Genomic DNA, 27153 nt, shown 5'->3' on the forward strand with positions numbered 1-27153 from the left:
TGTGGTCCATGCCTGTCTCCTGCTGGGGAGGGGAGGGCAGGAGGTTTATTGAGCAGTTGGGGAGGGGTGAGAATTCAGAGGGCATGGACGCAGGCCATCTCGTCTCCCAAGTCCTCCTCGTCGAAGCGGGAAAGGATGGACTCCTCGTCACTATAGAGCGAGCTGGTTCCCTGTGCCAGCAGGTCACTGGCAGCACTGTCCATCTCATCCAGTGTCAGGCGACATGCATCTGCAATCTCCTGCTTGGCCAGGGCCACGAAACGTGGGTCTCGAGCAAAGAGGCCCAGACCCTCCGATATGAGCACCTGGGGGCACAGGTGGGATCAGTGTTGACCGAGGGCACACTGTGCACAGAAGGTTCAGTGTGGATAAATGACGTGCCCATGAGGGCATGTAGGGAAGTCAGTAGGGGACGGGGTGAGGAGAGGTCGTAGGGCAAAGGGATATCTACATGCACAACGTAGGACCCGGGGACTCCTTTCCTTCCTCCTCCAGTACCCACCTCCTCCCCTTCTCCCCCATCCATCTTGTCTATATGCCATCTGGACTCACAGCCTCCACCAAGCTGTCGGCACTGCCCCTCTTCCCATGGCTGGGGTCCGAGTGGGTTCCAGGCACGTGAAGACAAGTGAAGGTACGCAGTGGGCCACTAGATCTGCCGAGGTACCCCTCCCCTGCTGCACCCTCTTCCACCAACAACAGAGGAGCATACAGGAGCCGACCCCGCTGAGGCGGTGTTGCCCAGGAACCCTGAGCCAGAATAAACATCAGAGGGGCAGGGATGGATAAGTAGGGTATGAGGGTCTAGGACTCACTGCTGTGCCTACTCCTTTCCTTCAGTATACAACTGGAGTGAAACTGAATGGGTATAAGTCAGGCTTGAGTTTATTTATGTAAGAGCGCAGAAGGTCTGGGTTTAAATGTCAGCTCTGCCACTTACTACCTGCATGATCTGGGGTAAACCTCTCTGGGCCTCAGTTTCCTCACAAGTACAGTGAGCATTGTGTGCATTCATTCATATGTGTCCTGTTCTTCAGAAGGCTCTGAGGCCAGGCACGGTGGCTTATGCCTGTAATCCCAGCACTTTGGGAGGCTGAGGTGGGTGGATCACCTGAGATCAGGGGTTTGAGACCAGCCTGGCCAACATGATGAAACCCTATCTCTACTAAAAATACAAAAATTAGCCAGGCATGGTGGCAGGCACCTGTAATCGCAGCTACTTGGGAGGCTGAGTCAGGAGAACCACTTGGACCCGAGAGGCAGAGGTTACAGTGAGCCGAGATCTCAACACTGCACTCCAGCCTGGGCAACAGAGCAAAACTCTGTCTCAAAAAAAAAAAAAAAAAAAAGGGCCTGATATGTGCTGTGTTTGAGAAATTCAGCCTAGGCTGCCCCCACCTCTCCAGACCCCAGACCCCAGCACCACCTCCACAGCCTCACCTGAGCCCTATTGGGCCCTGAATTTCGCCCACGATGATAGGTGCCTGGGATGGGTAAATCCTCACAACTGCCCTGGCGCTGCAGACACTGGATGGTGAAGGAGGGCTTCCGACCTGGGGGTGGGTGGGGCACCAGGGGCAAGTAGCAATGTCAGTGTTTCCCCAGATCTCTGTCCTGCAGGCCCTTGGGGGCCCCTTGGATCCATCCCTGCTCTCACCTGCAGGTGTGGGGGGCAGCAGACGGCGGCGTGGTGCAAGGTGCCCATCCATGTATCTCTGAGCTCTGTGAGGTGGCAAAAGGACTGGGCACGGGGGAGTCCCTGCCTGCTCATCTAGGTAGGAGAGCCTGTGTGGGTGGGAGGGCCAGGGGTGAACTTGGGTCTGGGTCTGGGTCTGGGCCTGGGAGATGGGGCACCAACAGTCCTCCTCGACCCAGTTCCCACCCCTCCCCCACCCCAGCTCATGGATTCATCCCATGTGGTATGGCCAGTGTACCGATCAGGGACTTCCTCATCCTCATCCTGCTTGTCTTGACCTCTGGTTCCCTTGGGCTGAGAATTTCCTTCTTCTGGGATGGTGAAAATGAGAGCCCCAGAGCCTCTCCTGGGGAAAGTGAGGCACGTTAGGCAGACCAGATCCCTCAATATGTGGCCCTGGGCCACTGGTTCCTCTCATATCATGCCCCAACCCTTACAGAAACACTGGGCTTTTAGATTTTTGTTGTTGTTGTTGTTGTTGTTGAGGACAAGTCACATAAAATTAATCATTAACCATTTTAAAGTGACCATGGGCTTTTGTTTAATAGATGTCCATCTCATTAGAAGGACCGAAAGTTTCAAAAAAATCAAAGTTGACCTGTAGAGAGATGCCTTCAACACAAAACTGGGCATGTATTAGGAGTGGAGGGAGCCTGTAAAAGCTAGGCATTTTATTTTTTTATTTCTATTTTTTATTTTCTGAGATGAGGTCTTACTCTGTCACTCAGGCTGGAGTGCAGCAGCATGATCTCAGCTCACTGCAGCCTCAACCTCCCAGGCTCAATTTATCCTCCCACCTCAGCCTCCCAAGCAGCTGGGACTACAGGCATGCACCACCATGCTCGGCTATTTTTTTATCTTTTGTGTGGACGGGGGTCTCATTATGTTGTGCAGGCTGGTCTTGTACTCCTGGGCTCAAGCGATCCTCCCACCTTGGCCTCCCAAAGTGCTGGGATTACGAGTGTGAGCCACCATGCCTGGGCAAGCTAGACACTCTAAAAAATTTTTAAAAAATTTTTCTTTCATCTGCCTATGTATTGTCTAAAAGCTAAGTGCTCAACATGCATTACCTCATTTCATCCTTTCTTTATCCCTGTGAAGTAAGTGCTTTATCATACCCCTCATACAGGTGAGGAGACTGAGGCTCATAGAAACGAAGTGACTAGGCCGGGCACAGTGGCTCAAGCTTCTAATCCCAGCACTTTGGGAGGCTGAGGTGGGCACATCACCTGAGGTCAGGAGTTCGAGACCAGCCTGGCCAACATGGCGAAACCTCGTCTCCACTAAAAATACAAAAAAAATTAGCCTGGCGTCATGGCGCACGCCTGTAATCCCAGCTACTCTGGAGCCTGAGGCAAGAGAATCACTTGAACCCGGGAGGCAGAGGTTGCAGTGAGCTGAAATCGTGCCACTGCACTCCAGCCTGGGCGACAGAGCGGGACTCTGTCAAAAAAAAAAAAAAAAAAGTGATTAGCCCAAGGTCACTTAGCAAATGGCAGAGCCAGGATTTGAACTGAAAATCTTGGCTTCAAATAATGTGCTTTTTGCATTAAACCTTTGTATTGCCTTTCTCGTATGAATCTCTTATTACCCTCTATTCTTACCTGAGCCCTTGAAACACCTCCATTCTTCCCAAATTTCTGCTTGAAGGCCTCTAGGCCCTCCCTCCCACCCTCCTCAACTTCCTGCCTCCTGAATTGCCTCAGTCCGGTGTCTAGTCCTTGCCTTCCCTCACAATCTACCTCCAGACACTTGACAATACCTGTGGGTGTTGGATCCAGCCTGGGGCACACTGGGCTGACTGGAGGTGGGAGTCCCCCTGTCATCATCACTGGGCCCAAGGGAGAGTGAATCTGGAAGTCTGTCCCCGACAGGCAGAGACACAGAAATCCTGGAGCCCCGGCGAGATGGGGGCTGGGAGACCATCGTGGCCTGTGGAGAGTCACAGGACTGAGTGTTGCATCCACTTTTTGGCTAAGTTATTTGGTCATATAGTGTGTCTCCCCTACAGGTCCATGAATGTGGGCCTTGCCCTCCAACAGCAGTGGTAAATATCAAATAAATAAACAAGTAAATAAATAAATTTTTGCGATAGGGTCTTGTTCCGTCACCAGGAGGGAGTGCAGTGGCACAATCACAGCTCACTGTGGCCTCAACCTTCCAGGTTCAAGCAATCCTCCCGCCTCAGCCTCCCAAATAGCTGGGACTATAGGCTTGCACCACCACTCCTAGCTAATTTTTAATTTTTTTGTAGAGAGGCAGTTTCATTGTGTTGCCAGAGCTGGTCTTGAACCTTAGGGTTCAAGCAGTTCCCCCACCTTGGCCTCCCAAAGTGCTGGGATTATAGGCATGAGCCATCCTTCCCAGCCTCAAATAAATATTTTTCTACTGCAGAGGGGGCTTCTCTGGGGAGGGGGGCTTCTTCCCAGAAGCAGTGTCAAAATCACTCAGGGGATTGAGGAAGTATTTTACAATCAAGTTCCTGGGAGAGTGAAAACTTGTCCTCACTTTGTTAGTTTCCAAGTCCTTCTCATCTTGCTCCTCCACTCCCTCCTGCCCCTCTTCTTCCTCCTCCTCACAGGTGAGGGCCTGCCGCATCTCAGGACCCAAGTCTTGCAGGCTCCGCAGACCAGCCTGTGGAGGTGGTGAAATAGGTAAGCAGGCAGCTCAGGGTCTGAACCTTCCCTCTCTGTTTCCCATGCAGGCGAGTAGGGTGGGGGAAGGAGTCCTTCAGCCACCCTGGCCCTCTGTGAGGCCTGGGGCCTCAGTTTCCTCATCTGTGGCATGGGTTTCACAAGATCAAAATGGGGGTCAGCGTCAGCCACAGCACTGCCACACATGCCCGTCCACACCAGGCCCTGTCCCGAAGACCTGAAGGGCGGAGGAGGTGCTAGGAGCAGCCTCGTTGCCTAGTAGCCCTTTTTCTTTCCTCCTCCTGAATTTGCGGAAATAGTCCTGGATCAGAAATGTGGCGTAGAATTTGCCCACGGTGACCTCCTCCTCTAGGGGCAAGGGAAAGAAGGCAAGATCACACGGGGGCCCTCTGACCCAGCCCGCCTCCCCGCTCTCTACCCACCAGCATGGACTTCCCTTTGCCCTCTGCCCAGCGCTGGTTTTGTGGTGGAGAGCGATCATCTGCCATTCAGGGGCTGGCGCGGGGAACTGGGGCGGGGATAGCTCACCGTCTGGTGGGGGGATGACCTCATCTAGCAGCTTCTGCTTCATCCGCTTCCAGATCTTTTTGATGACAATCCGCAGCTCCTGGTTGGCTTGCTCCAGGTTCCCTGCGTTGGAGGAGGATGTGGGGCATGAGCCAATAGGAAGAACCTCCACAGCTGCCCCCTCACTGTTGGAGGGGTGACTTCACAAGCTGCTACCGCAGATGCACACCGCCCCCATTGGACATGGGGGGTGGGGAAACAGGCCTGGAGAATCCGGTCACCCATTTTGAGGTTCAGAGCTAGGAGTGGGGCCCATGATTCAATGAATTTGCTCCTTGCACCCTCCCCAGGAACGATCCCACTCCTGCCCCTCCCCTGCACCTTCTGTCTTGATCTTCAGGGATGTCCGGACCAGGGCAAAGAGTGTGGCGTTGAATGTCACCGTCCCATCTGAGTTGAGGGGCATGTTCATTGCCACAAGTCTCTGTGAACACCAGAGACATGAAACCCACTCTGGGAAAATGCTGGGTATACAGGAATGAATGTCAAGGGGCAGAAACCTCTGAGGATGCGATCAAACACCCCTCCCCACGCAAGGCACATCCCTTCCCACCCTTGCCATGTGAAGCTCTCTCAGGGGCCTGGGGGTGGGCAGGTGCACAGACCTTGCAGGCTACTCGGTGTGGGCACAGCTTCCCGAATCCCAGAGGGGGCTGGATACGTCTCAGCAGGGCAACCACATCCAAGTGTTTGATGTGGCCCCTGGAGGAGGTGGGGAGGTACCACTGGATTGGTGATAACCCCTCTAGCCCTTTCTCAAGGCCCCACCAGCTCATCACTACCTCCCCCCACCAGTACCCCAGAGCTTGCCAGGGAAGAACTGGAGGGCAGTCAGAGAGGGCAGAGGATGAGGCAGTGGAAACCTTGGGGCATCTATTGACTGGGTAATGGGATGCAGAGGTCGGAGGTGTTGGGCCTAGGGGACTATGTAGGGTGGTGCATTGTCCTCTGGATTCTAGGTAAGGGGGTAGAGGGCATACTTGGCCCCAGGGTCATATTCAGACCAGATCCTCTTGAATTCATCAAGGTGATGGGGGCCCAGGATGGACCAATCTCTGGTGAGATAATCAAAGTTGTCCATGATCACAGCCACAAAGAGATTTATGATCTGTGGGCCATTGAGCAGGGGAGCGGTTAGGTGAAGGGCAGAACAGTGTCATGGAGGGATGGCGGTAGGCTGGGGTGGGCTTATATGGTCATGAGTCTCTGGGTTGGTCTTGTCATCAGACCAGCCCTCTCACCCACTCTGAAGATCTGGGCTGCCCATGTCACATCCCTGAGCCCCTCAGGGCCAGCCCCCATGACGGTGGTGGTGGTTGTTAGGAAATGGTTCTCACCAGGAAGGCACAGAGCATGAAGAAGCTGATGAAATAGGCGATGGCAAAATTGCTACCACAGGTAAACTCTTCACCAGGGCCGAAGTCAGACTCAGGATCACACCGATTTCCGGGAAGGCTGGCAAGCATTATCTCCTGCCATGCCTCACCAGTGGCACACCTGGTGGGGGTCACACAGTGGTAGCATCCTGAAGGGAAGGCTATGAAGTCATGGCATATGGAGTTGGGAGAGGACTGGGGAATGAAAAGATGACCTACTTCTCACCAGGGGCTACATCTGGCACAGATAACATTTCAATATTTTAACAGCCAGTGTGGCCATGTTGATGACAGTAGTGTTTGCATCTTACAGATGAGGCACTGAGACCTGAGAAGGGGATGTGTCTTACAGACAGAAAGAAAATGGCTGAGGCTAGAATACTCTAACAGACTCCTCACATCATAGCCAGGAAACATCTCAGGCTGTATGGAGCCCCATGCTGCCGTGTTATTCCCATAGCTCAAGCAGTCTGAGGCTCAGAGAGGGTGTGTGGGCACCCACGGGCATGAGGTGGCAGGGGAGTGAGTAGATGTCACCTGAACAGAAGCAGCACAGCCTGCGGAAAGGTCTGGAAGTTGTTGTTTCGGTTTATCTGTGTGCCATCCTGAAGAGCCACCTTGCCGAACATCTGTGGACACACCAAGGCTGTGTCAGTGGGGTGAACCCATGCCCCACCCATTTCACACCTCCTAATACCTAAAGGAGCCTCATAACCCTGACAAACAGGGCATCACTGCTGATCTCATTTCACAGATGTGTAGATTGACCCAGGGCTGTCCAGCTTGTCTGTCTACCCGCCACCCCTACTTTGGGGCTATTCCTACCCCATCCCCTGCCAGCAGAGGAGTGCCTAAGGGATGCTTCCTAGGGTCCCCACTTGCCTGCATGCCAATGACGGCATAGATGAAGAATATCATTGCGATGAGAAGAGCCACATAGGGCAAGGCCTATAGGGATGGGGGAGCGGGGCAGAGAATAGATGCACAGGCTCAGGCAGAGAACTATAAGCCCCAGAATGCACTGCTTTCCCTGGCCTGGGCCTACTGGGAGATGCAGTCCATCTCCAAACTGCCCAGGACTGTGATGTCTCTCTTTTTTTTTGATACGGAGTCTTGCTCTGTCACCCAGGCTGGAGTGCAGTGGCGCAATCTCAGCTCACTGCAAGCTCCACCTCCTGGGTTTACGCCATTCTCCTGCCTCAGCCTCCCGAGTAGCTGGGACTACAGGTGCCCACCACCTCACTCGGCTAGCTTTTTGTATTTTTAGTAGAGACGGGGTTTCACGGTGTTAGCCAGGATGGTCTCGATCTCCTGACCTCGTGATCCGCCAACTGTGGTGTCTCTCAAATGTGAACATAGTGTTAAGTAGATAGAGTAAGGTCAGTGAGGCCAGAGGTGTGTTGGAAATTGAGAGCCCAGAAAAGAGAGAAAATTGGAATGATAATTTGGAAATGGGTATGGTATGCTGGGAGATGTAGTTCTGAGGGTTGTAAAGGGGCAGGCTGAGAAGTGTGAAATGGGGGAGAAGTATGGTCAAAGGGATGGGGTGGGGAATTACCTGGAAGGACTTGATGAATGTCCAGAGCAATGTGCGGATCCCTTCACCCTTACTGAGAAGCTTGACCAGCCGCATGACTCGGAAGAGGCGAAAGAAGGTGATGGAAATGCGGGAGCTGTCCTCCGAGCTCTGGGGTGAGGGGTGCAGTAGGGATGCTCAGTTTGCATTTACTTTACTCCAGCTATCTCCCTATCTCATTTTTTGGCCCTCCCAGTACCCAAATCACTCAGGCCCCAGGGTAATCCGGAGGGATGGACGGGCAGAGGGACATGGGAAAAGAAGCAGAGAGTCCTTGTTATGAGGGTGGGCTACCTCGCCAAGGTGGCCACCATTCTGGAGGGAGATATGACCAAGAAAAAGGTGATAGGGGAGATGATGACATCATAGGCCCAAATGAACAAGGCGAGAAATGATGGAGCAGATATAGGGGGTGATGGTGGGGTCATTATACAGGAGACAATGGGAAAGTTTATATGGTAGTGGATTAGGATGGTTGTGGAAAAAGTTGGTAATGGGAGTGGAAGGGAGAGGAGAGAGTAAAGGAGATGATGGATCAGAGACATTGGAGCCAATAAAGGAAATGATGGATCCAGTGGTGTCATAGAGATGATGGAGATGAGAGAACCGATGGAGGAGCCAATGGAGAAGCCAGTGATGGAGATAGGGAACCAGCAGCATTGTCAGTTGAGGCGACAGAACCATGTAGTACCCAATGGAGGTGATGGAGCCAATGATATAGGAAGTGGTGATGACAGAGCCGTGAAAGAGCCAGTGTCAGAGACGATGAAGTTGGTGGAGAAATGAAGCCAATGAAGTCATCAGAAAAGATGGAGCCAAAGCAGGAGTCAGTGGACATGACGGAGCCATTGGATGGGGAATGTAGAGGCAATGAAAGAGATAACAGAAATAACAGGAGACGCGTTTCAGGAGATGGTAGAGCCAGTAGATAGGTTACAAAATGGAATGAGGAAGCCGGTAGAGGGGGACTTTGGCTGAACCCAACAGGGACTCAGAAGAGATAGAGCTAGAATGAGAAGCACTGAGTCTCCAGGAGTAGGGAGGATATGCGTGGGAGCCACCTACCCACATGAAAGGGAGCCCCAGGATCGAGGTGAGGGAAGGTGTGTAGGGTGAGAGTGGATTAGTGGAAAGGCCAGTTCTCACATTGACTTCAGTGACGGCAATATCCACTACGCTGCCCACCACGATAAGAGCGTCAAACGTGTTCCAGGCGTCAGTAAAGTAATGCTGCAGGCAGGAGAAAAGTATTGCCCTGTCTTCTCAAAGCTTGCAAGCCAGGGTAGGGGGCCAATAGTAGTAGGGGGCGCTGGAGGCAGGCAGGGCTTGGCTTGGATCACATGATGGGCCTGCACCTGAATCCTTCTTACTCCCTAGACTCACTCCCTGGTTGCTGCCCACATCCCCAACCCCAGAGCTCTGCAGTACACTCCACTCCCAAGGAACTCATCCACTGGTGGGTGGGGCTAGAGCGGGGGGCCACCTTGGGCTTGAAGGCGATGATTTTGAGCACCATCTCAATAGTGAAGAGACCAGTGAAGACCATGTTGAGGATGTCCATGGCGTAGTTAAAGGGAGCAGTCTGCTCATAGTGCTGCAGGAGAAAATCAGGTTGAGATGGAACCTGAGGCAGAGACCCCCCACACCCAACCAAATATTCCCTGGCCTGGGCTGAGGCGAGTCTGGGGACATGATCGCACTGTGGATTGGTCAAACCCCTTGCACTGTCTGCCTCCCATTGTGGATACTGGAAAGTTTAGTTCTTGATTCCTAGCTTTTCTTGTAGCTAGGCAAGGCCAGGTTGACTAATGAGACATAAACATAAATCTGCTGTTGGTTAGCAGCTTCTGTAAACAATATTTTGCTTTCCAATGAAAGGATCAAATAAGGAGATTCCCCAGGTACAACTCTCCCTGCCTTGAGTGTGGTTTTGATGCCTGGAGCTGTGACCATGAAACAACAATCATGAGAATGAATGCCAACTTGCTAAGAATGGTAAAGCAGAAAGATAGACAGAACATGGGTCCCGGATGACCAATGAACAAACAGCCTACCTCTGCACTTCTCGATACCTGAGATAATTACCACAATTCATTGACTCCAGGATGCACATCTTTTTACATTTTAGAATATCTGAAATTGGGGTGCATTTTATAATAAATGGCAACTTACAATGGCCACTGGCTACCTTTTTTTTCACATTCTTACATTTCTGAAATCAGGATGCAACTTACAAGTACTGGCCATAGACTTGAAGAAATATGGCAAATGTCTTTGTAGCTTAAGTCACTGTTAGTTAGCAGGGGGTTTGTTACTTGCAGCCTTAAGTGTTCCTAATGGTTCCCAAGGGATTGTGTGGAGATAATAGGGTCAGGAGTCTGGGAGGGGTCAGGCAGGGATCTCAGACCTGCATGGCTAGGGCAACTGTGTTGAGCAGGATGAGCAGGAACATCAGGTACTCGAAGGCAGCAGAGTTCACAGTGGCCCACACACGATACTGATGCGGGTTCTTGGGGATGTAACGACGGAGTGGCTGGGCCTTGAGGGCATATTCCACACACTGACGCTGCATACCAGGGCAGGGCATGAGTGAGCAGTGGGGTCCTGAGGCAAGGAGGGAAGGGTTGGTGACCATCCACAGGGGGCCAGGGGTCAGAGGTCACCTGGTTCTTGTCCAGCTCACAGTTTTGATACTCCTGCTCGCCCTGGGCACGGAAGGTGATGATGACGAAGCCCACGAAGATGTTCATCATGAAGAACGCAATGATGATGATGTAGACAATGAAGAACACTGAGATTTCCACACGGTAATTATAGATGGGGCCATGGTCCTCTGCATATGCATCGATGGCCTTGTATAGCAGTCTGTGGGAGCCAGAGGGGGGTAGAGGTAGGGGCAGGTGAGGGGATATCCCAGCCCCTTCAGACCTATCCCCAGTCCACTTATCAGAGACACCCCAGAGTTTCCTGCCCGGCACCCCAAAGACCCCTAAATCTCCTGACCTAACCACCTGGGACCTCCATACATACTCTAAGAGACCACTGCCAGACCCTCAAAGAGTCTAAATCCTCTGTCCCATGCCCTCAGAAACCCCCATACAGTCCTCCAGAGAATCTCCATTCAGACCCTCAAAGACCCAGAAATCCCCTAAGTTTCCACAGACCTTCAAATCCCCTTCTCCAACCATCTGGAGACCCCCATGCACCTCCCCAGAACTTCCACAAAAGCCCCCAATGATCTGTAAATTTATCCCTGTCTATCAACTTGAATCCCCACTCCATCTTCCCACAGAGCCCCACAATGAGTATCCCAAAGACCTGCACAGCTTTCTAGAAATCCCTGAATTCCTGCTTCATCTCTTCAGAGACCAATCCCAGTCCCCTCAGACCTCCACTCTGTCCCCCCAAACCATCTCCAATCCTTTCTAGGCTTCTATCTAGCTACCTAGTCCCTTAGAGATCCCTGTCTAATTCCTGGAGATCCCTCACTCAAGTCCCCAAAGAACTCCCACCCAGCTTCTGGGAACCCCACCTCTACAGTCCTCCCATACACTTACCACTCTCTAGAAAAACCCTATCCAGTCTCGAGAAACCTTCGTCACATCCCCAAGGTACACTCCCACCCATTCCCAGGAGATCCCAACCCAATCCTGCAGAGACCCCTGCCTTATCCCCTGATAACCCCAGGGCCCTGTCCCTCACGCAGGCCAGCCTTCAAAGGTGGAGACAGTGAACAGGGCCATCATGGCTGAAAGGACGTTGTCAAAGTTGAAATCACTGTTGACCCAGAGCCGCTCCCGGACCAGGGGCCGTGACACATCTCCATCTGGGTACACCAGGAAGGAGCCCCTACGGATGTTGCAAACAGGTTAGATGGGTGAGGAGGGGAGAGGAACTGGGGAAAGGGTCTGGGGTCTCCAGCATGGAGGCAGCAGGACATAGTGGTGGAGCAATATGGTCTGGGTTCAAATCCTGTCCCTCCATGTCCTGGCTGGGTGATCTTGCACATTTACCCTTTCTGTGCTTCCATTTCCCCACTCTAAGAAATAAGGATAATAACAGAATTGATTTCCTGGCTTGTCACAAGGATTAATAAATGTCACAAGTCAAGACATGAGACTAGTGTCTGGCACATAGTTGGCATCATTTCATCATCACCATTATTCTCATCATCGCCTGCCAGGAAAAAGTAAAACGAATAATAGCCAACGTTTATTAGCACTAACTATATGCCAGGCACTGAGCTAGATTTTCTTTTTTTTTTTTTTTTTTTGAGACAGAGTCTCAAAAAAGACTCCACCCAGACTGGAGTGCAGTGGCATGATCTCGGCTCACTGCAACCTCCGCCTCCCAGGTTCAAGCGATTCTCCCTCCCCATCTTCCCGAGTAGCTGGGATTACAGGTGCACAACATCAAGCCCAGCTAATTTTTGTATTTTTAGTAGAGATAGGGTTTCACTACATTGGCTAGGCTGGTGTCAAACTCCCAACCTCAGGTGATCTGCCTGCCTCAACTTCCCAAAGTGCTGGGATTACAGGCGTGAGCCACAGCGCCCAGCCCAAGCTAGGCCTTCTGTGTAGCAACTTTACATTGTACAAAGTACATTTTCCATGTAGTAGCTCATTTACTCTTCACAAGAGCCTTGTGAGATAGCCCCGTTTTTCAGTTGAGTGAAATGGAACTGAGTAAGTTTAAGAAATGTAACTAAGTCTCATGAAGTGGATTTGAACCAGTAATGTCTGACTTCACAGCCCAGGCTTTTAACTACCCTCTACAGGAGTCTCAAGATGGAAGCTGGGGGCTCAGGGTGGGGGTGGTGATTGCTAAGGGGTCTGGAGTGGAATGTAGGTCATTTGGGGAATGTGGAGACGGATTTGGGGGAGGTATCAGGGGGACCTCCGAAGACTTGGTGAGATCTGAGGGCCTCTGCAGTTCTTGGGACAATTCTCGGACTATATCTTTGGGCCTTGGTGAGATCTAGGGGCTGTATAGTCTTTGGGAGGGGTCCTGAGCTCCGTGGAGGGCAGGGCCTTGGGCACTCACTTGCATTCTTGAGGGGTGTGTTTGGCCTCATCCGTGCAGGTGTAGAATTTCCCCTGTAGGGAGGATGTCTGTCATATAGGTTCACCCTTCATCACGCTCCCGCCCGGACCCCTGCCTGGCATTCCCTCCAGTGTTTGCCCCACCTTGAAGAGCTGCACCCCGATGCAGGCGAACATAAATTGCAGTAGTGTGGTGACAATCATGATGTTCCCGATGGTCCGGATGGCCACAAATACACACTGCACCACATGCTGCGGGCACCCAAGCATATGGCTACTGAACACTACAGGCCACAGTGGTCATGAGGCAGGGACTCTGGATGCAGCTCAGGGACTTGGGCTGGGGACATGTGGTGATGGGTCAGAGATGTATGGTTAGCAACATGTGTTCAAGAGGCAGTGTTAGGGGCTAGAGATGTGTGGGCACCCACCAGGAATAGGTGTTTGCTGGGTGGGGATCTGTGGCCACCTGTCAGCGAGCTGGGTCTGAGAAATGTGGCCACTGGTAGAAACATATGGTCACTTGGAAGGAACATGGGTCACGCCACATGGCTAGTGGTCAGGGATGTGTATTTACATGTCAGGTCCAGGCTGTATGGTCACGCATCAGTGCAAATGGTCAGTCTGATCAGTGATCTTGGCCCCAGGGGCAGGGCAGGGCCTGGGTCCTGTGGGTTTGGGTGCGGTGGGGTTACCTTGAGTCCCTTGGCCCTGTTGATGGCTCGGAGGGGCCGTAGTACTCGCAGTACTCGCAGAATCTTCACCACTGAGATGGCGCTGGAGCTGGGGAAGGGGCAATCCTCAGGCATTGGCCCTGGCTGGGCCCCGGCTGTGAGAGGAATGGGGTGGGCTGGGGAGCTGTCACTTACTGGATCCCAAAGGAGATGAGGGACACACTGACCACCAGCAGATCCAACATATTAAACCAGCTACGGCAGAAGGAGCCGCGGTGCAGGAAGGCCCCAAACACTGTCATCTGGGGACGGGACATGAGGCTAGACTCCACACCTGGAGGTGGTGGGGGTTGGGGGAGGTGGGGATGGGGACAGGAGAGGTGGGCTGCAAGGACCGGTGGGGAGAGTGCTGGGGCAACTGAGGGTAGGACTGGAGTCCCATTAGTCACCTTTAGTAGAATCTCCACAGTGAAAATGGAGGTGAAGGCATAATCGAAGTAACCCAGAATCTGGGGTGTGAGAAAGAGCAGGGAGCCACTGAATCACGACTGAGGGGGATCCTAGGTGACTTCTCAAAAGGCTTGGCCATCAGAAAGATTAGGGTTTAAATTTGGACTCTTCTGCCTTTACCCAGCTACATGGGCACCCTTGGTCTGCTTAACCTCTCTGAGCACAGCTTCCTCCTCAGTCAAATATTGATCTCCCCCCTGGTGCTTCCCCATGTGTTGCACACACCGTAAAGGCTGGTACTGCATCAGCTGCCATTAACGAGCCTCTCTCTCAGCTCACTTAGGGCTCTTCTCCTTATCTCCACCCTGCCCCAGCTTGTGCCCACGAGGACACCCCTAGGAGTGTCCCCTCAGCTCCTATCTCCCAGCCAAAGGCTCACGTGGTTGCGGAAGGAGTGGGCTCGGATGGGGTCCTCAGCGGCCAGGGACACACTGCTGAGGATGATGAACACCAGGATAAGATTGGTGAAGACATGATGGTGGATAAGGGTGTGGCAGCCCTTCCTCAGCCTGTGGAGAGGGAGTGGGCCATGGTCAGAACTCAGGACCACAGAACTGATCAGGGATTCCAAGGGATACAGCTCTGGCCCTGATGCAACACCCATGCCCCCACTCCCACCTTGGCTGCTCCATGGTCCTCCACCTGCCCTAGCCCCTCCTGCCTCACCCCCTGCCACTTCCAGCACTCACGGATTGGTTTGGCTGAGGCAGAAGAAGGCGCTGCCCTCAGGGATGGGTACCACCTTCTCCTTGGGTACAACTTCCTGCAGGAGTTCCACACCGCCTGCACCTTCTTCCTCTTCTTCCTCTTCTTCTTCCTCCTCCTCCTCCATGTCTGGCACCAGAGAAAAGCAAAAAAGAAAATTAATCGAGCAAGTTGATGTAAAACACCCAGAAGGGTGTTTGCCACATGACCAATTCTTCCCATTTCCCTGCTAGAATGTCAGCTCCTCCAGGAAGGTATTTTAGTCTGTTTTGTACGCCGCTGTGTCCGCAGCACTTAGAACAGTGCCTGGGACACAGTAGGAGCTCAGTAAATGTGTGTTGAATGAATGTTGTGTACACAGGCTATTTTATAATAAAGGCTCTGAGAAGTTCAGCAGTAAACAAAACGTGTTTCTCTTCTTCTTACTTTTCTTTAGAGATAGGGTCTCACTCTGCTTCCCCAGGTTGGACTTCAGTGGCGCCATCATGGCTCACTGCAACCTTGAACTCCCGTGCTCAAGCAACCTTCCTACCTTAGCCTCCCGAGTAGCTGGGACTACAGGCTTGCATCATCATGCCTGGCTAATTATTATTATTATTTTTTAAGAGATGGGGTCTTGCTATGTTGCCTAAGCTGCATTTCTCTTCTTTAACCTCAATGTTCCCAAATGTTGCTGACCACATACCAAGTCTGTTATTTTCAGGATGATCTTGGAAAAGGCTGATCTCTGGAGAGGAGGGTCTCAGGGGTCAGGAGCTGTCTGCCTGAGCTCTGTCCCCAGGGTCCCACACCTGCTCCACCTGGCCCTGCCTACTTGCCTGCTCCTTCCCTCCTTGTACCCTCCTCTTCCTCTTTCTCCACACCAGGCACCTGAGGACAGGAAGACGGGGGTCATCAATGGTGAGGGAGACACAGGGAATGGACACAGGGGAAGCATGGAAGAAATGCAATAATAGGGGAATGAATAGGCAGAGGATGAAGGTTAAAGACATGCACATGGCTGGGCGCAGTGGCTCATGCCTGTAATCTCAGCACTTTGGGAGGCTGAGGCAGGTGGACCACTTGAGGTCAATGAGTTCGAGACCAGCCTGGCCAACATGGTGAAACCCTGTCTCTTTCAAAAATAACAAAAATTAGCCGGGTGTGGTGGCGCACGCCTGTAAATTCCAGCTACTCAGGAGGCTGAGGCAGGAGAATCTGTTGGACCCAGGAGGCAGAGGTTGCAGTGAACCGAGATGGCACCCATGCACTCCAGCCTGGGTGACAGAGTGAGACTCTGTCTCAAAATAAAACAACAACAAAAAACCAGACATGCACACATAGACAGGTAGTGGTGGGAGTAGGAGGTGTAGACAGTGCCCAGGCATCTAACTCACCAGGCCTTCATTCTCCGGTGGGAGGTCCTTCTCACTGCTCTTCTCCCTGTGCAAGGAAATAGGGGTGGTTGCTGCAGATGGGCAAAGGGGGATCAATACAGTCAGAACAGATCTTTCTTGAGTCCCATAGAACCTTCTTGCTTCTGCTCTTTCCCATTGCCCGTCCCAACAGTCTGTTCTCAAAGCAGCCAGAGGGAGCCTGTTAAACCCTGTCTGGGACATCCCAACTCTGCCCACAACCCTCCCACGGCTCCTTAATTCAGGAAAAACTACAGTCCTCACCCTGGCCCAGAATGCCCTCAATCTGGTCCCCCATTTCCTCCGCTGACCTTCACTCCATACCACTCTCCTCCTTCCTCACTCCATTCCAGCCTCACTGTTCTTATTTTTATTTTTTTGAGATGGAGTTTCACTCTATTGCTCAGGCTAGAGGGCAGTGGTGCGATACTGACTCACTGCAACCTCCACCTCCTGGGTTCAAGTGAGCTTGTCCAGCTAATTTTCTTTTGTATTTTTAGTAGAGACAGGGTTTCACTGTGTTGGCCAGGCTGGCCTCGAACTCCTAACCTTAGGTGATCCACCCTCCTCGGCCTCCCGAAATGCTGGGATTACAGGTGTGAGCCACTGCACCCGGGCATCGCTGGTATTTTTTTTGAAAGTGCTAAGAATGGAGCCAGGTGCGGTGGCGAACGCCTGTAATCTCAGCACTTTGGGAAGCTGAGGTGGGCAGATCACCTGAGGTTAGGAGTTCAAGACCAGCCTTGCCAACATGGTGAAACCCTGTCTCTACTAAAAATACAAAAAATAAAAAAAAAATAGCTGTGTGTGGTGGTGTACGTCTGTAATCCCAGCTACTCAGGAGGTTGAGGCAGGAGAATTGCTTGAACCTGGGAAGCAGAGGTTGCAGTGAGCTGAGATGGCACCACTGCACTCCAGCCTGGGTGACAAGAGCAAAACTCCATCTCAGAAAAAAAGAAAAAAAAGTGCTAAGAACATTAGCACCCCAGGACCTTTGCACTTGCCACTCCCCTTTTGAATACTCTTCCCCCAGATATTTGCATGGCTCACTCCTGCACTTCATTCAAGTCTCTGGTGAAATGTCACTTCCTCATAGAGACCTTCCTTGCCAACCTTAACCCCAAAGAGCAATCTTCTGGCCGGGCGCGGTGGCTCAAGCCTGTAATCCCAGCACTTTGGGAGGCCGAGACGGGCGGATCACGAGGTCAGGAGATCGAGACCATCCTGGCTAACACCGTGAAACCCCGTCTCTACTAAAAAAATACAAAAAACTAGCCGGGCGAGGTGGCGGGCGCCTGTAGTCCCAGCTACTTGGGAGGCTGAGGCAGGAGAATGGCATAAACCCGGAAGGCGGAGCTTGCAGTGAGCTGAGATCCGGCCACTACACTCCAGCCTGGGCGATGGAGCGAGACTCCGTCTCAAAACAAAAACAAAACAAAAAAAAAAAAAAGAGCAATCTTCATTTCTTGCTGTCCTTTCATTCTGTTTTATTTCTCTTTATTACATATTATTAACATATATTATATATTCATTTGTTTATATTTTTCTTGCCTTCCTCAACTAGAATGTTAGTTCCATGAAGGTGGGGACTCTGTCTGCCTTGACCCCTGTTGTCTCCTCAGCATCTAGAACAGGACCTGGCACACAGTAGGCACTCAATAGATGCATGTTGAATGAATGAGGACTGGCAGATGGTATCTGGAGATGGGGATTACCAGAGTGTCTAGAGGCATCTCTGGTGGTGGGGGTGTCTGAGGGGTTCCCAGTCAGGGATCCCAGAGAGAGACTGTGTTAGGGGTGCAGCCAGATCTCACCCGCCCTTGTCCTTGGCAGTGCCTGCATCTCCACTGGCCAGGTTGTCCACAGCAATGGCAAGAAACACGTTCAACAGGATGTCTGGGATGAGCTTAGGCTGCAAAGGATGGAGAAGCACCCTGCCTATAGACCACCCAGGTCCCACCATCATCCAACCCCACAAAGCTCCAAGGATACAGTTGCCACAGATGAAGAGAATGATGAAATAGATGCACACCAGCATTCCTGGGAAGAAGGGACCACCGTATGCCATGATACCATCATACATGACCACGTTCCAGTCCTCACCTGTCAGGATCTGGGGGTGGAAAGTCACCATGGAGCTCTTGGACCCCCTCCAACTCCAGGGTCTCCCCGACCCACCCATCCCATGGTCTCCAGATCCCACCTGAAAGACAGTGAGGAGGGCCTGGGGGAACGTGTCAAAGGTACTTCGCTTGGTGTGGGTCTGGTCAAAGTTGAACTTGCCCCCAAACAGCTGCATGCCAAGCAGGGAGAAGATAATGATGAAGAGGAAGAGGAGAAGCAGCAAGGATGCGATGGATTTCATTGAATTGAGCAGGGATGCCACCAGATTGCTCAGAGATGCCCAGTGTCTGTAGCAGAAATGGGAGGCGGAAAGGTCGATGCCATGTCCACTGGACGTGGCTGGCGCATCAGGAGCCGGGGCAGGGCTCCAGCTTGGGATGCACCTGGGAAGGTTCAGCTCAAATAGCTTTGGTGTCAGGGTTAGAAGTGATTTTGCAGTTGGGGTGAGATGAGAGTAAGAAGTGGGGGAGGCTGGGCACGGTGGCTCATGCCTGTAATCCCAGCACTTTGGGAAGCCGAGGTGGGCAGATCATGAGGTCAGGAGAGCGATACCATCCTGGCTAACATGCTGAAACCCCATCTCTACTAAAAATACAAAAAAAAAAAAAAAAAAAAAAAAAAAAAAAAATTAGCCGGGCGTGGTGGCGGGTGCCTGTAGTCCCAGCTACTCGGGAGTCTGAGGCAGGAGAATGTCATGAACCCGGGAGGTGGAGCTTGCAGTGAGTCAAGATCGCACCACTGCACTCCAGCCTGGGCGACAGAGCGAGACTCTGTCTTAAAAAAAAAAAAAAGAAGTAAAGAAGTAGGGGAAAGTTGAGAGTTTGGTGTTAGGGTTGGTGTTGGGGTGTAATGGGAGATTGGGAGATAAGGTTACTATGGAGGGTTTTTTTTTTTTCCTTTTTCTTTTTCTTTTTTTTGAGATGAAGTGTCACTCTGTTGCCCAAGCTGGAGTACAGTGGCACAATCTCAGCTCACTGCAACCTCCACCTTCCGAATTCAAGCGATTCTCCTGCCTCAGCCTCCCAAGTAGCTGGGACTATAGGCACGTGCCACCATGCCTGGCTAATTTTTTTGTATTTTTGGTAGAGACGGGGTTTCACTACTTTGGCCAGGCTGGTCTTGAACTTCTGACCTCATGATCCACCCGCCTCAGCCTCCCAAAGTGCTGGGATTACAGGCGTGAGCCACCGCGCCCAGCCTAGGATGGAGGTTTAATGGAAGTTGGTGAAGCTAGAATTGGGCTTCAGGTTGGGACTGGGCCTGGTGTTGGGGATGGGGTTGTGACATATTTGGGGTTGGAGATGGAGTTAAGGACAAGTTGTGGTTGAGGGCTGGGATAGAGGAGGGGATGGGATGAGACTGGGGCTGAGAATGGAAATGGAGTTGCAGTTGACGATAGGGTGATAGGTAGAGGTTAGGGACATGGGGGTTCTGTTTGGGGAATGAGGATGGTATTATGGTTGGTGGTTAGTGACAGGGATGGGGCTGGGAGTTAGGGATGAGGTGGGAGATGGGGTTGGGCTTGGGAATGGGTGTTAGGGTTATAAATGGGCTCATAGGTGACCTGGGGTTGGGGTTTGGGATCAGAGATGGTATTGTGGTTGGGGTTTGGGATGGGGTTTGGGTTGGGAATGAGTATGGCATTGAAATCGGAGATGGGGTTGGAGAAAAATGTTAGAGCAGGAGTTGAGGTTGAGGAAGGCGATGGAAATGGAGTAGACATTCTCCTCAGTGGATGAAGACAGGAACTTGTGTCTGCTTTGATTCCTGGTGTTTCCCTAGGGCTTGGTAGGGTGCCTGGCACACAGCAGGCACTCAATGGATGTCTGCTCAATGAATGGTAAAGCAGATGAAGTTATCATTGGAGCTTGGGTGGGGGCTGTTGGGGCTGTGTTTGGGGTCCTAGTCTTCCCCCTCCCCTGATACACACCTGGTGACCTTAAAGATCCTGAGGAGGCGCACACATCGGAGCACTGAGATGCCTAAGGGCTGCATGGTGCCCACCTCCACCAAGGTGGTCTCCAGGATGCCCCCACAGACCACGAAGCAGTCAAAGCGGTTGAAGAAGGAAGAGACATAGGCAGAGGGGCCCAGACCATACAGCTTGAGAAGCATCTCCACCGTGAACAGACAGAGCAACACTTTGTTGGCGTACTCTGTGGGGAGATGGGCAGGGGTGATTGGGCTGGCCAGTTTCCGTGGTGACATGTGGAGAGGTAACTGGGGACCATGGGGTGACCCAGGGTAGCTGGTATCAGGCCAGGTGCTGGCTGAGGGAAAACTTAGGGCTAGGGATTGGGGTGAGTTTGTAGGTCAGAGTAGGTGAAGTTTTGAGGGGCTTGGAGATGGGGATGTGGGGCAGAGTCAGGGTGGGGGCCAGACTATGAATCCAGAAGACCCAAATTCACAAGTAGAGTTAGAGTCTAGGGTTTCTTTGGGATTGGGGCTGGTTTGTGGGTTATGGGTTAGAAATGTGCTCAGTTGGCCGGGCGCGGTGGCTCAAGCCTGTAATCCCAGCACTTTGGGAGGCCGAGACGGGCGGATCACGAGGTCAGGAGATCGAGACCATCCTGGCTAACACCGTGAAACCCCGTCTCTACTAAAAAAATACAAAAAATTAGCCGGGCGAGATGGCGGGCGCCTGTAGTCCCAGCTACTTGGGAGGCTGAGGCGAGAGAATGGCGTAAACCTGGGAGGCGGAGCTTGCAGTGAGCTGAGATCCGGCCACTGCACTCCAGCCTGGGCGACAGAGCGAGACTCCGTCTCAAAAAAAAAAAAAAAAAAAAAAAAAAAAAAAAAAAAGAAATGTGCTCAGTATTCAGGCTGGGGCTGAGATTATAATGAATAGTAGTAAGAGCTGACACTTATAAAGTGTTAGCTCTCTGGTGGGCTATGTCCTAAGCACTTTTCACTTTACATCATTTACTCCTCTTTGCTGCCTCATGAAGTGGATACTATTATCTATCATCTCCATTTTGTAGATGTGGAGAACTTGTCCAGACAGTGTGATGGTAAGAGCCTGGATTCTGGAGCCAGGCTGCCTGGGTTCTAATTCCGGCTCTGCCACTCACTAGCTGAGTCCCGAGATTAGTTGTTTAACTCCTCAGTGCCTCGGTGCTCAGTGTTCTGTGCCTTAGTATTTAACTCGCATAAGGTTGTGGTGAAGAAATTGTCAGTACACATAAAGAAAGGTGCTGAGAAAGGAGCTTGAGGCACACAGCAAGTTCTACCTGTGTAAGCTACAAGGTGGGATGGAATAGGCTAAGGGCTCTGGATTTATTTGGGGGGAAAGGCAGTGTCTTGGGGGCTGAGGCACCCTAGAGGTCCTGGATTTAAGCTTCTGGGGTAGAAAGAATAGGAGGCTGGGGGAGACGACTGGCAGGCTGGGGGTGTACCCTGGATCTGGGTGAGCCACACAGGCTGCCCGTGGTGCTCAGAGGCGATGGTCAGCGTGTTGAGGAAGACAAGCAACAGTACAGCCCAGTAGCAGGCATTGGACTTCACAGCCCGACGGCAGCGCGCCCGAAGGACCCGGTTGGCTCGGCGGAGGCGGCGGCTGGGGGAAGGGGAGCCCACAGGCTGAGATCACCTACCTAAGCCCGCCCTGGGGGGCACAGGTGGGGGGTCTCAAAGGTGATGAGGGCTTGGAGGTGGGGGGTTTCAAAGTCATGGAGTTGAGGATTCACACAACTTTCCCAACTCACCAGACCCTGGTTTTCATGATCTTGTTTCTGAAAAAGAGGGGGGATGGGAGGTGGGTGTCATAAAGGGCAGAAGGGGAGTCAGTAACTGGGGCCAGAGGTCAAGGACTGAGGTCGAGGCTTGAGGCTAAAGAAAGGACTAGAGCCAGGGTTTGGACTGGCTTCTGGGCTGGGTCAGGGGCTGGGGGCCCTCACAGGCATGGTGTACAGCTGGCCAGAGCCCCCTCTTCCTCATCTTCATCGCCTTGGGTCTCTGTCATTGAACCGGTGTCACTGGCTGGGAGGCTGGCTGTAGGCAAGGTGGGGATAGTGGTCAGGACCTGAAGACCCCAAGGTCCAACCTTTGGCTTTCACCTCTGCCTACCCACCCCCACCCCAGCCTGGCTGGACCCCCACCATGGCTGCTGGTGGAGTGTGTGGAGCGAGTGGAATGACTGAACCAGCGCAGACGTCCACGCCTCCTATTGGTCAGCTCGGTCAGCTGTGGCCCTGCAGGGAGAGAAAGGACAATCAGGGAGGACATACTGGGGGCAGGGTCAGGGCCATGTCTAGGGTAGGGGCGTCATTTGGAGTCTTTATAGCTGAGGTTGGTCTTGATTCTGCATTTTGAGCCATAATTTGGGAGGGGGGAGCTGGGGCTAGAGTTGTTACAGATCAGGCCTGGGTGGGTCTCAGGAGGGCAGACCACATCTAAGGCACTCAGGGAATGGGCCAGATTGGAGTTGCCTACGATGGCCCGCCCGGCCCTCTTCAGCCATAGAACCAAGGTTGCCATCGGCGGAGGGGTCCTCCATGTCCAGCTCTTCGGCTTGAGTGATCCAGTCCAGGTAGCCCCGCAGGTCCTCCTCCATCTGCTGCTTCTCCCGCTGCTTCTGGAAGTCCCCGCGAGCTTTTGCTTTCTCTCTCTCCTTGGAGAACTCCCTGAGGGAGGAGGATAGAGGGCCAGGGGGAGGAGCCAATCTGAACACCTTGCTTTCATCTCTCCAGCCACACTAGCCTCCTAGCTACTCTTTGAATATGCCAAGCACATTCTAGCCTCAGGGCCTTTGCACTGACCATTCTCTTTGCTTGGAATGCTTTTCCCTCAGATAACCACATGGTGCACCTCATCTCTCTCTTTTTTTTTTTTCCTTTTCCCCAGAGACAGGGTCTCACTCTATCACTCAGGGTGGAGTGCAGTGGTGTGATTATAGCTCACCACAGCCTCGACCTCCTGGGCTCAAGCAATCCTCCCACCTCAGCTTCCTGAGTAGCAAGGACTACAGGCATGCGCCACCATGCCCAGCTATTTTTGTTCATTTTTTTGTAGAGATGAGGTCTCACTATGTTGCCCAGGCTGGTCTCGAACTCCTGACCTTGAGTCATCCTCCCGCCTTGGCCTCCCATAGTGCTGGAATTACAGGCATCAGCCACTGCACCTGGCTTCTTTCACATTTTTACTCAAATAACACCTTGTCAAGACAGTCTTTCCTGACATCCCTATTTATAATCACAAGATCTCTCCATTCTTATCTTTTATCTTTCCTTTCTTTCCACAGTACACATTCCATATAAAACACTACATATATGTGCGTGCCAATATATAAATGCACACACTTATTTTATTGCATATGTTGCTACTTTCTGTCTCTCCCCATCAGAATGTAATACCAGGAAGGCAGAGATTTTTGTCTTTTGTTCCATTCCTAAAATGGTGCCTCACATACAATAGATGCTCATGATTGAATGAAGGAGTATTTCAGATCGGTTTTGAAGGATGCCTAGGAGTTTGCCAGGCACAAAGAAGCAGGCAGTGGCTGAGGGGTGGGAAGCAGGGAGTGTCTAGATCCCTCACCCACTCAGGACGCCAAGCACAAGGTTGAGGACGAAGAAGGACCCAAAGATGACAAGGCTCACAAAGTACACCCAGGGCAGTTCATACCCCATGGCATCTTGCATCTGGGGAGAGAAAAGGCATGCATCCCTCAGGGTAGGCAGACACTCCTGCGTGAGTGTCAGGGAGGAAAGGCAGGTGCAGCCTCCGAGCTCTGTGCCCACAGTCCACCTCACCCAGTAGAGCACATCAGTCCAGCCTTCCATGGTGACGCACTGGAAGACTGTCAGCATGGCGAAGAAGAAGTTGTCAAAGTTGGTGATGCCTCCATTGGGTCCTGGCCAGCGCCCGCGGCACTCAGTCTGGTTCAGCGTGCATGCACGCCCCGATCCGGAAGAGGCACAGGGCGATGGGTCCTCCTCCGCTTCCACCTCTGCAGGAAGACTGGAGCTTGGGGCTTCGAAGCAGGCCCACTCTCAGTAGCTGCCACCCTGAAGCCCCGCCCACTTAGGAAGTTCCACTTGGGTACTAGATTTTACTTTTACTTTTTCTTTTTCTTTCTTTTTTCTTTTCTTTTCTTTCTTTTTTTTTTTTTTTGAGACGGAATCTCCCTCTGTTGCCCAGGCTAGAGTGCAGTGGCAGGATCTCGGCTCACTGCAACTTCCAGCTCCCGGGTTCAAGCAATTCTCCTGCCTCAGCCTCCTGAGTAGCTGGGATTACCCGCGTGTGCCACCACGCCCGGCTAATTTGTTTTGTATTTTTAGTAGAGACGGGGTTTCACCATATTGGTCAGGCTGGTCTCGAACTCCTGACCTTGTGATCTGCCCGCCTGGGCCTCCCAAAGTGCTGGGATTACAGGCGTGAGCCACCGTGCCCGGCCAGTCCTACATTTTTCTAAGGCAACACTTAGCTCCACTTCTAGGGCAGAACCCTGCGAGCTCCCTATTCTGAACCACTGGCAAGCTAGGGATCCCACCAACAGGGATTTAAATCCTGGCGTGAAGTCTTGTAAATAACAATGAGGCAAGAGCCTGGGGGCGGAGTCTTGTGAATTTGGACGGGTCTCTTGAAAAGAGGGGAGGATCAAGGCCTGGGCCGGGGGCTGGGTAAATGGTCTGAGTGTATGAGACCAGTCGTGGAGAATATAGTTTTTTTTTTTTTTTTTTAAGACCGAGTCTCACTCCATCGCCCAGGCTGGAGTGCAGTGGTGCGATCCGATCTCAGCTCACTGAAACCTCCGCCTCCCAGGCTAAAGCGATTCTCATGCCTCAGCCTCCCGAATAGCTGAGATTACAGATGTGCACCACCACGCCCGGCTCATTTTTTGCATTTTTAGTAGACATGGGGTTTCACTATGTTGGCCAGGCTGGTCTCGAACGCCTGACCTCAAGTCATCTATCTGCCTCAGCCTCCCAAAGTGCTGGGATTACAGGCGTGAGCCACGACGCCCAGCCGAGGATAATTTTTTTTTTTTTGAAACGCAGTCTCCCTCTGTCGCCCAGGCTGGAGCGCAGTGGTGCGATCTCCACTCACTGCAAGCTCCGCCTCTCCGATTCACACCATTCTCCTGCCTCAGCCTCCCGAGTAACTTGGACTACAGGCGCCCGCCACCGCGCCCGGCTAATTTTTGTATTTTTAGTAGAGACGGGGTTTCACCGTGTTAGCCAGGGTGGTCTCCATCTCCTGACCTCGTGATCTGACCGTCTCGGCCTCCCAAAGTGCTGGGATTACAGGCGTGAGCCACCGCGCCCGGCCGATAAAGTTTTTTAAAATTGTTTTAATTTTGTTATTATTATTATTTAGAAACTGGAGCTCACTATTTTGCACAGGCTGGTCGCGAACTCCTGGGCTCAAATGATCCTCCCGCTTCGGTCTCCCAAATGCCGGGAATACATGCGCGAGCCAAGGCGCAGGGTCTTGCCTTAAGTGCGGGGCAGGACCTTAGCCTGTGGGTACAGTCTTGTGATGGGGCGGAGTTATTAGCGAGGTGGGGTTGTAGTCTGATTTAGGGCAGAGTCTTGAATATATGGGTGGGACTTGGTTATCTGGGGATGGAACCTGAGCCTGGGGGCGGAGTCTTGTGAATTTCAGCGGGTTTCCCTGAGTGCAGTACTGGATCTAGAAACCAGAGGAGGGGGCATGTTCTAACTAAGAGGGGCGGGCCGACTAACCGGATCCCAGGAAGTAGCACGTCTTGTGCATTCGTCCAAGGAACAGCTCGAGCCCAATGATGGCATAAATGATGATGACGAAGAGCACGAGCAGTGCAATGTGCAGCAGCGGCACCAGAGCCTTCATGATGGAATTGAGCACTATGTGCAGGCCTGCGGGGAGGGAGGGGTAGGCAGAAATAAGGGCGGGGTCAGCTCAGCCCCACCCCCACCCTCCACCTCCGACCTCGGGGGATGTGCCACTTACTCGGGACCCCAGACACCAGTCTCAGTGGCCGCAGCACACGAAACGCCCTCAATGCCTTCACATCGAAGCCTCCTGGCTTTCCCCCGGTGTGCGGGGCGTCGCCTGGCCGTCCGGGGCCCTGCTCCAGCAGCACGCTGAACAGCCTGATGGGGGAGCACGGAGCAGGGAGGCGGAGGTCAGGCCTTGGGATTCCCCCCTCCACCCTAACCTTCTCAGAAAAGCACAAGTCTCTGTAACTAGAAATAGAAATGGGTTTTAATAATATTCCTGATTCTGGCTGCCGAATGGGGGCGGTTTGAAAGAGTCGCTTTCCTGAGCCCAGAATTCAGCAGGCCGGAGGGTAGGAAGGCGACTAGGGTGGGGTGCCCCCCGCAGACGCGCACCCGACAACGACGATGATGAAGTCGAGTAGGTTCCAGCCATTGCGGATGTAGGCGCTGGGGTGGAGCACCAGCCCGTAGGCCACGATCTTGAGCACCGTCTCCACAGTGAAAATCACCAGGAATACGTACTCCACCTGCTCCTAGGGGGAGGGACCGGGGGCGGGGCGGGAAGTCGGGGAGTTATTTGAAGGCGGGGTTTGACGGGGGCATGGGGAGCATAGTCAGGACCGAGGGTGGGGCTGGGCCAGGCAGGGCCATCCGGGTCAGAGAGGGGGCGGGGTCTGGCTGGAAGGAGTGAGCTCTACTGGGGCTCTAGCTGGCTGGGAACGGGCTGGGGCGGGGCGGGCCTTACCAGGTTGTGGTTAGCAGTGTTGGAGTCGTCCTCAGGGAAGGGGATGTAAACTCCCAGGGCCACGCAGTTGGCAAAGATGGTCAGCAGGATGAGGATGTCGAAGGGCCTCAGGTGGACACAGTCAAGGACCCTGGCAGAGTGGCACTGGAACCCCCACACTCCCTTGGG

The 27153-nt window shown here is 52.7% G+C and overlaps 1 protein-coding gene across 5 annotated transcripts; it reads right to left on the reverse strand.

Moving 5' to 3' along the window:
- Positions 1-26773, reverse strand: CACNA1F (calcium voltage-gated channel subunit alpha1 F). Of its 5 annotated transcripts, none has more exons than XM_010362610.2 (44): positions 26634-26773; positions 26251-26393; positions 26004-26156; positions 24069-24265; positions 23854-23957; positions 22783-22940; positions 22416-22508; positions 22215-22308; positions 22023-22049; positions 21714-21874; positions 20249-20474; positions 18398-18605; positions 18187-18307; positions 18009-18090; positions 16177-16222; positions 15619-15670; positions 14785-14929; positions 14475-14604; positions 14035-14094; positions 13781-13887; positions 13607-13694; positions 13056-13163; positions 12913-12965; positions 11572-11718; positions 10533-10734; positions 10277-10435; positions 9353-9463; positions 9016-9099; positions 7852-7980; positions 7176-7241; positions 6831-6922; positions 6255-6414; positions 5898-6025; positions 5523-5619; positions 5239-5341; positions 4879-4980; positions 4568-4698; positions 4205-4330; positions 3459-3628; positions 1935-2042; positions 1658-1785; positions 1441-1553; positions 553-750; positions 1-305 (listed from the first exon to the last, which is right to left on the reverse strand). In XM_010362610.2, exons 3-44 carry the CDS (start codon positions 26128-26130, stop codon positions 75-77), a joined length of 5172 nt encoding a protein of 1723 aa, XP_010360912.1. In that variant the 5' UTR covers positions 26131-26156; positions 26251-26393; positions 26634-26773; the 3' UTR covers positions 1-74. The 5 variants fall into 5 exon arrangements, with proteins under 5 accessions (XP_010360912.1, XP_030790479.1, XP_030790476.1 ...); XM_030934619.1 differs by having other exon boundaries at positions 22750-22940; XM_030934616.1 differs by lacking the exon at positions 26634-26773 and having other exon boundaries at positions 22750-22940; positions 23941-23957; positions 26251-26377.
- Positions 26774-27153: the final 380 nt, after the last annotated feature.

Source organism: Rhinopithecus roxellana, chromosome 7 (assembly GCF_007565055.1).
Source record: "Rhinopithecus roxellana isolate Shanxi Qingling chromosome 7, ASM756505v1, whole genome shotgun sequence".
Classification (NCBI taxonomy): domain Eukaryota; kingdom Metazoa; phylum Chordata; class Mammalia; order Primates; family Cercopithecidae; genus Rhinopithecus; species Rhinopithecus roxellana.

Coding starts and splice junctions, on each gene's coding strand:
- CACNA1F (XM_030934619.1), bottom strand. CDS start 26,130: ATGAAGGCTCTGGTGCCGCTGCTGCACATTGCACTGCTCGTGCTCTTC. Junction 6,923..7,175: donor ATGCCGTCATTGGCATGCAG/GCAAGTGGGGAC, acceptor GTGTGTCCACAG/ATGTTCGGCAAGGTGGCTCT. Junction 3,629..4,204: donor AGGACTTGGAAACTAACAAA/GTGAGGACAAGT, acceptor GACTCTCCACAG/GCCACGATGGTCTCCCAGCC.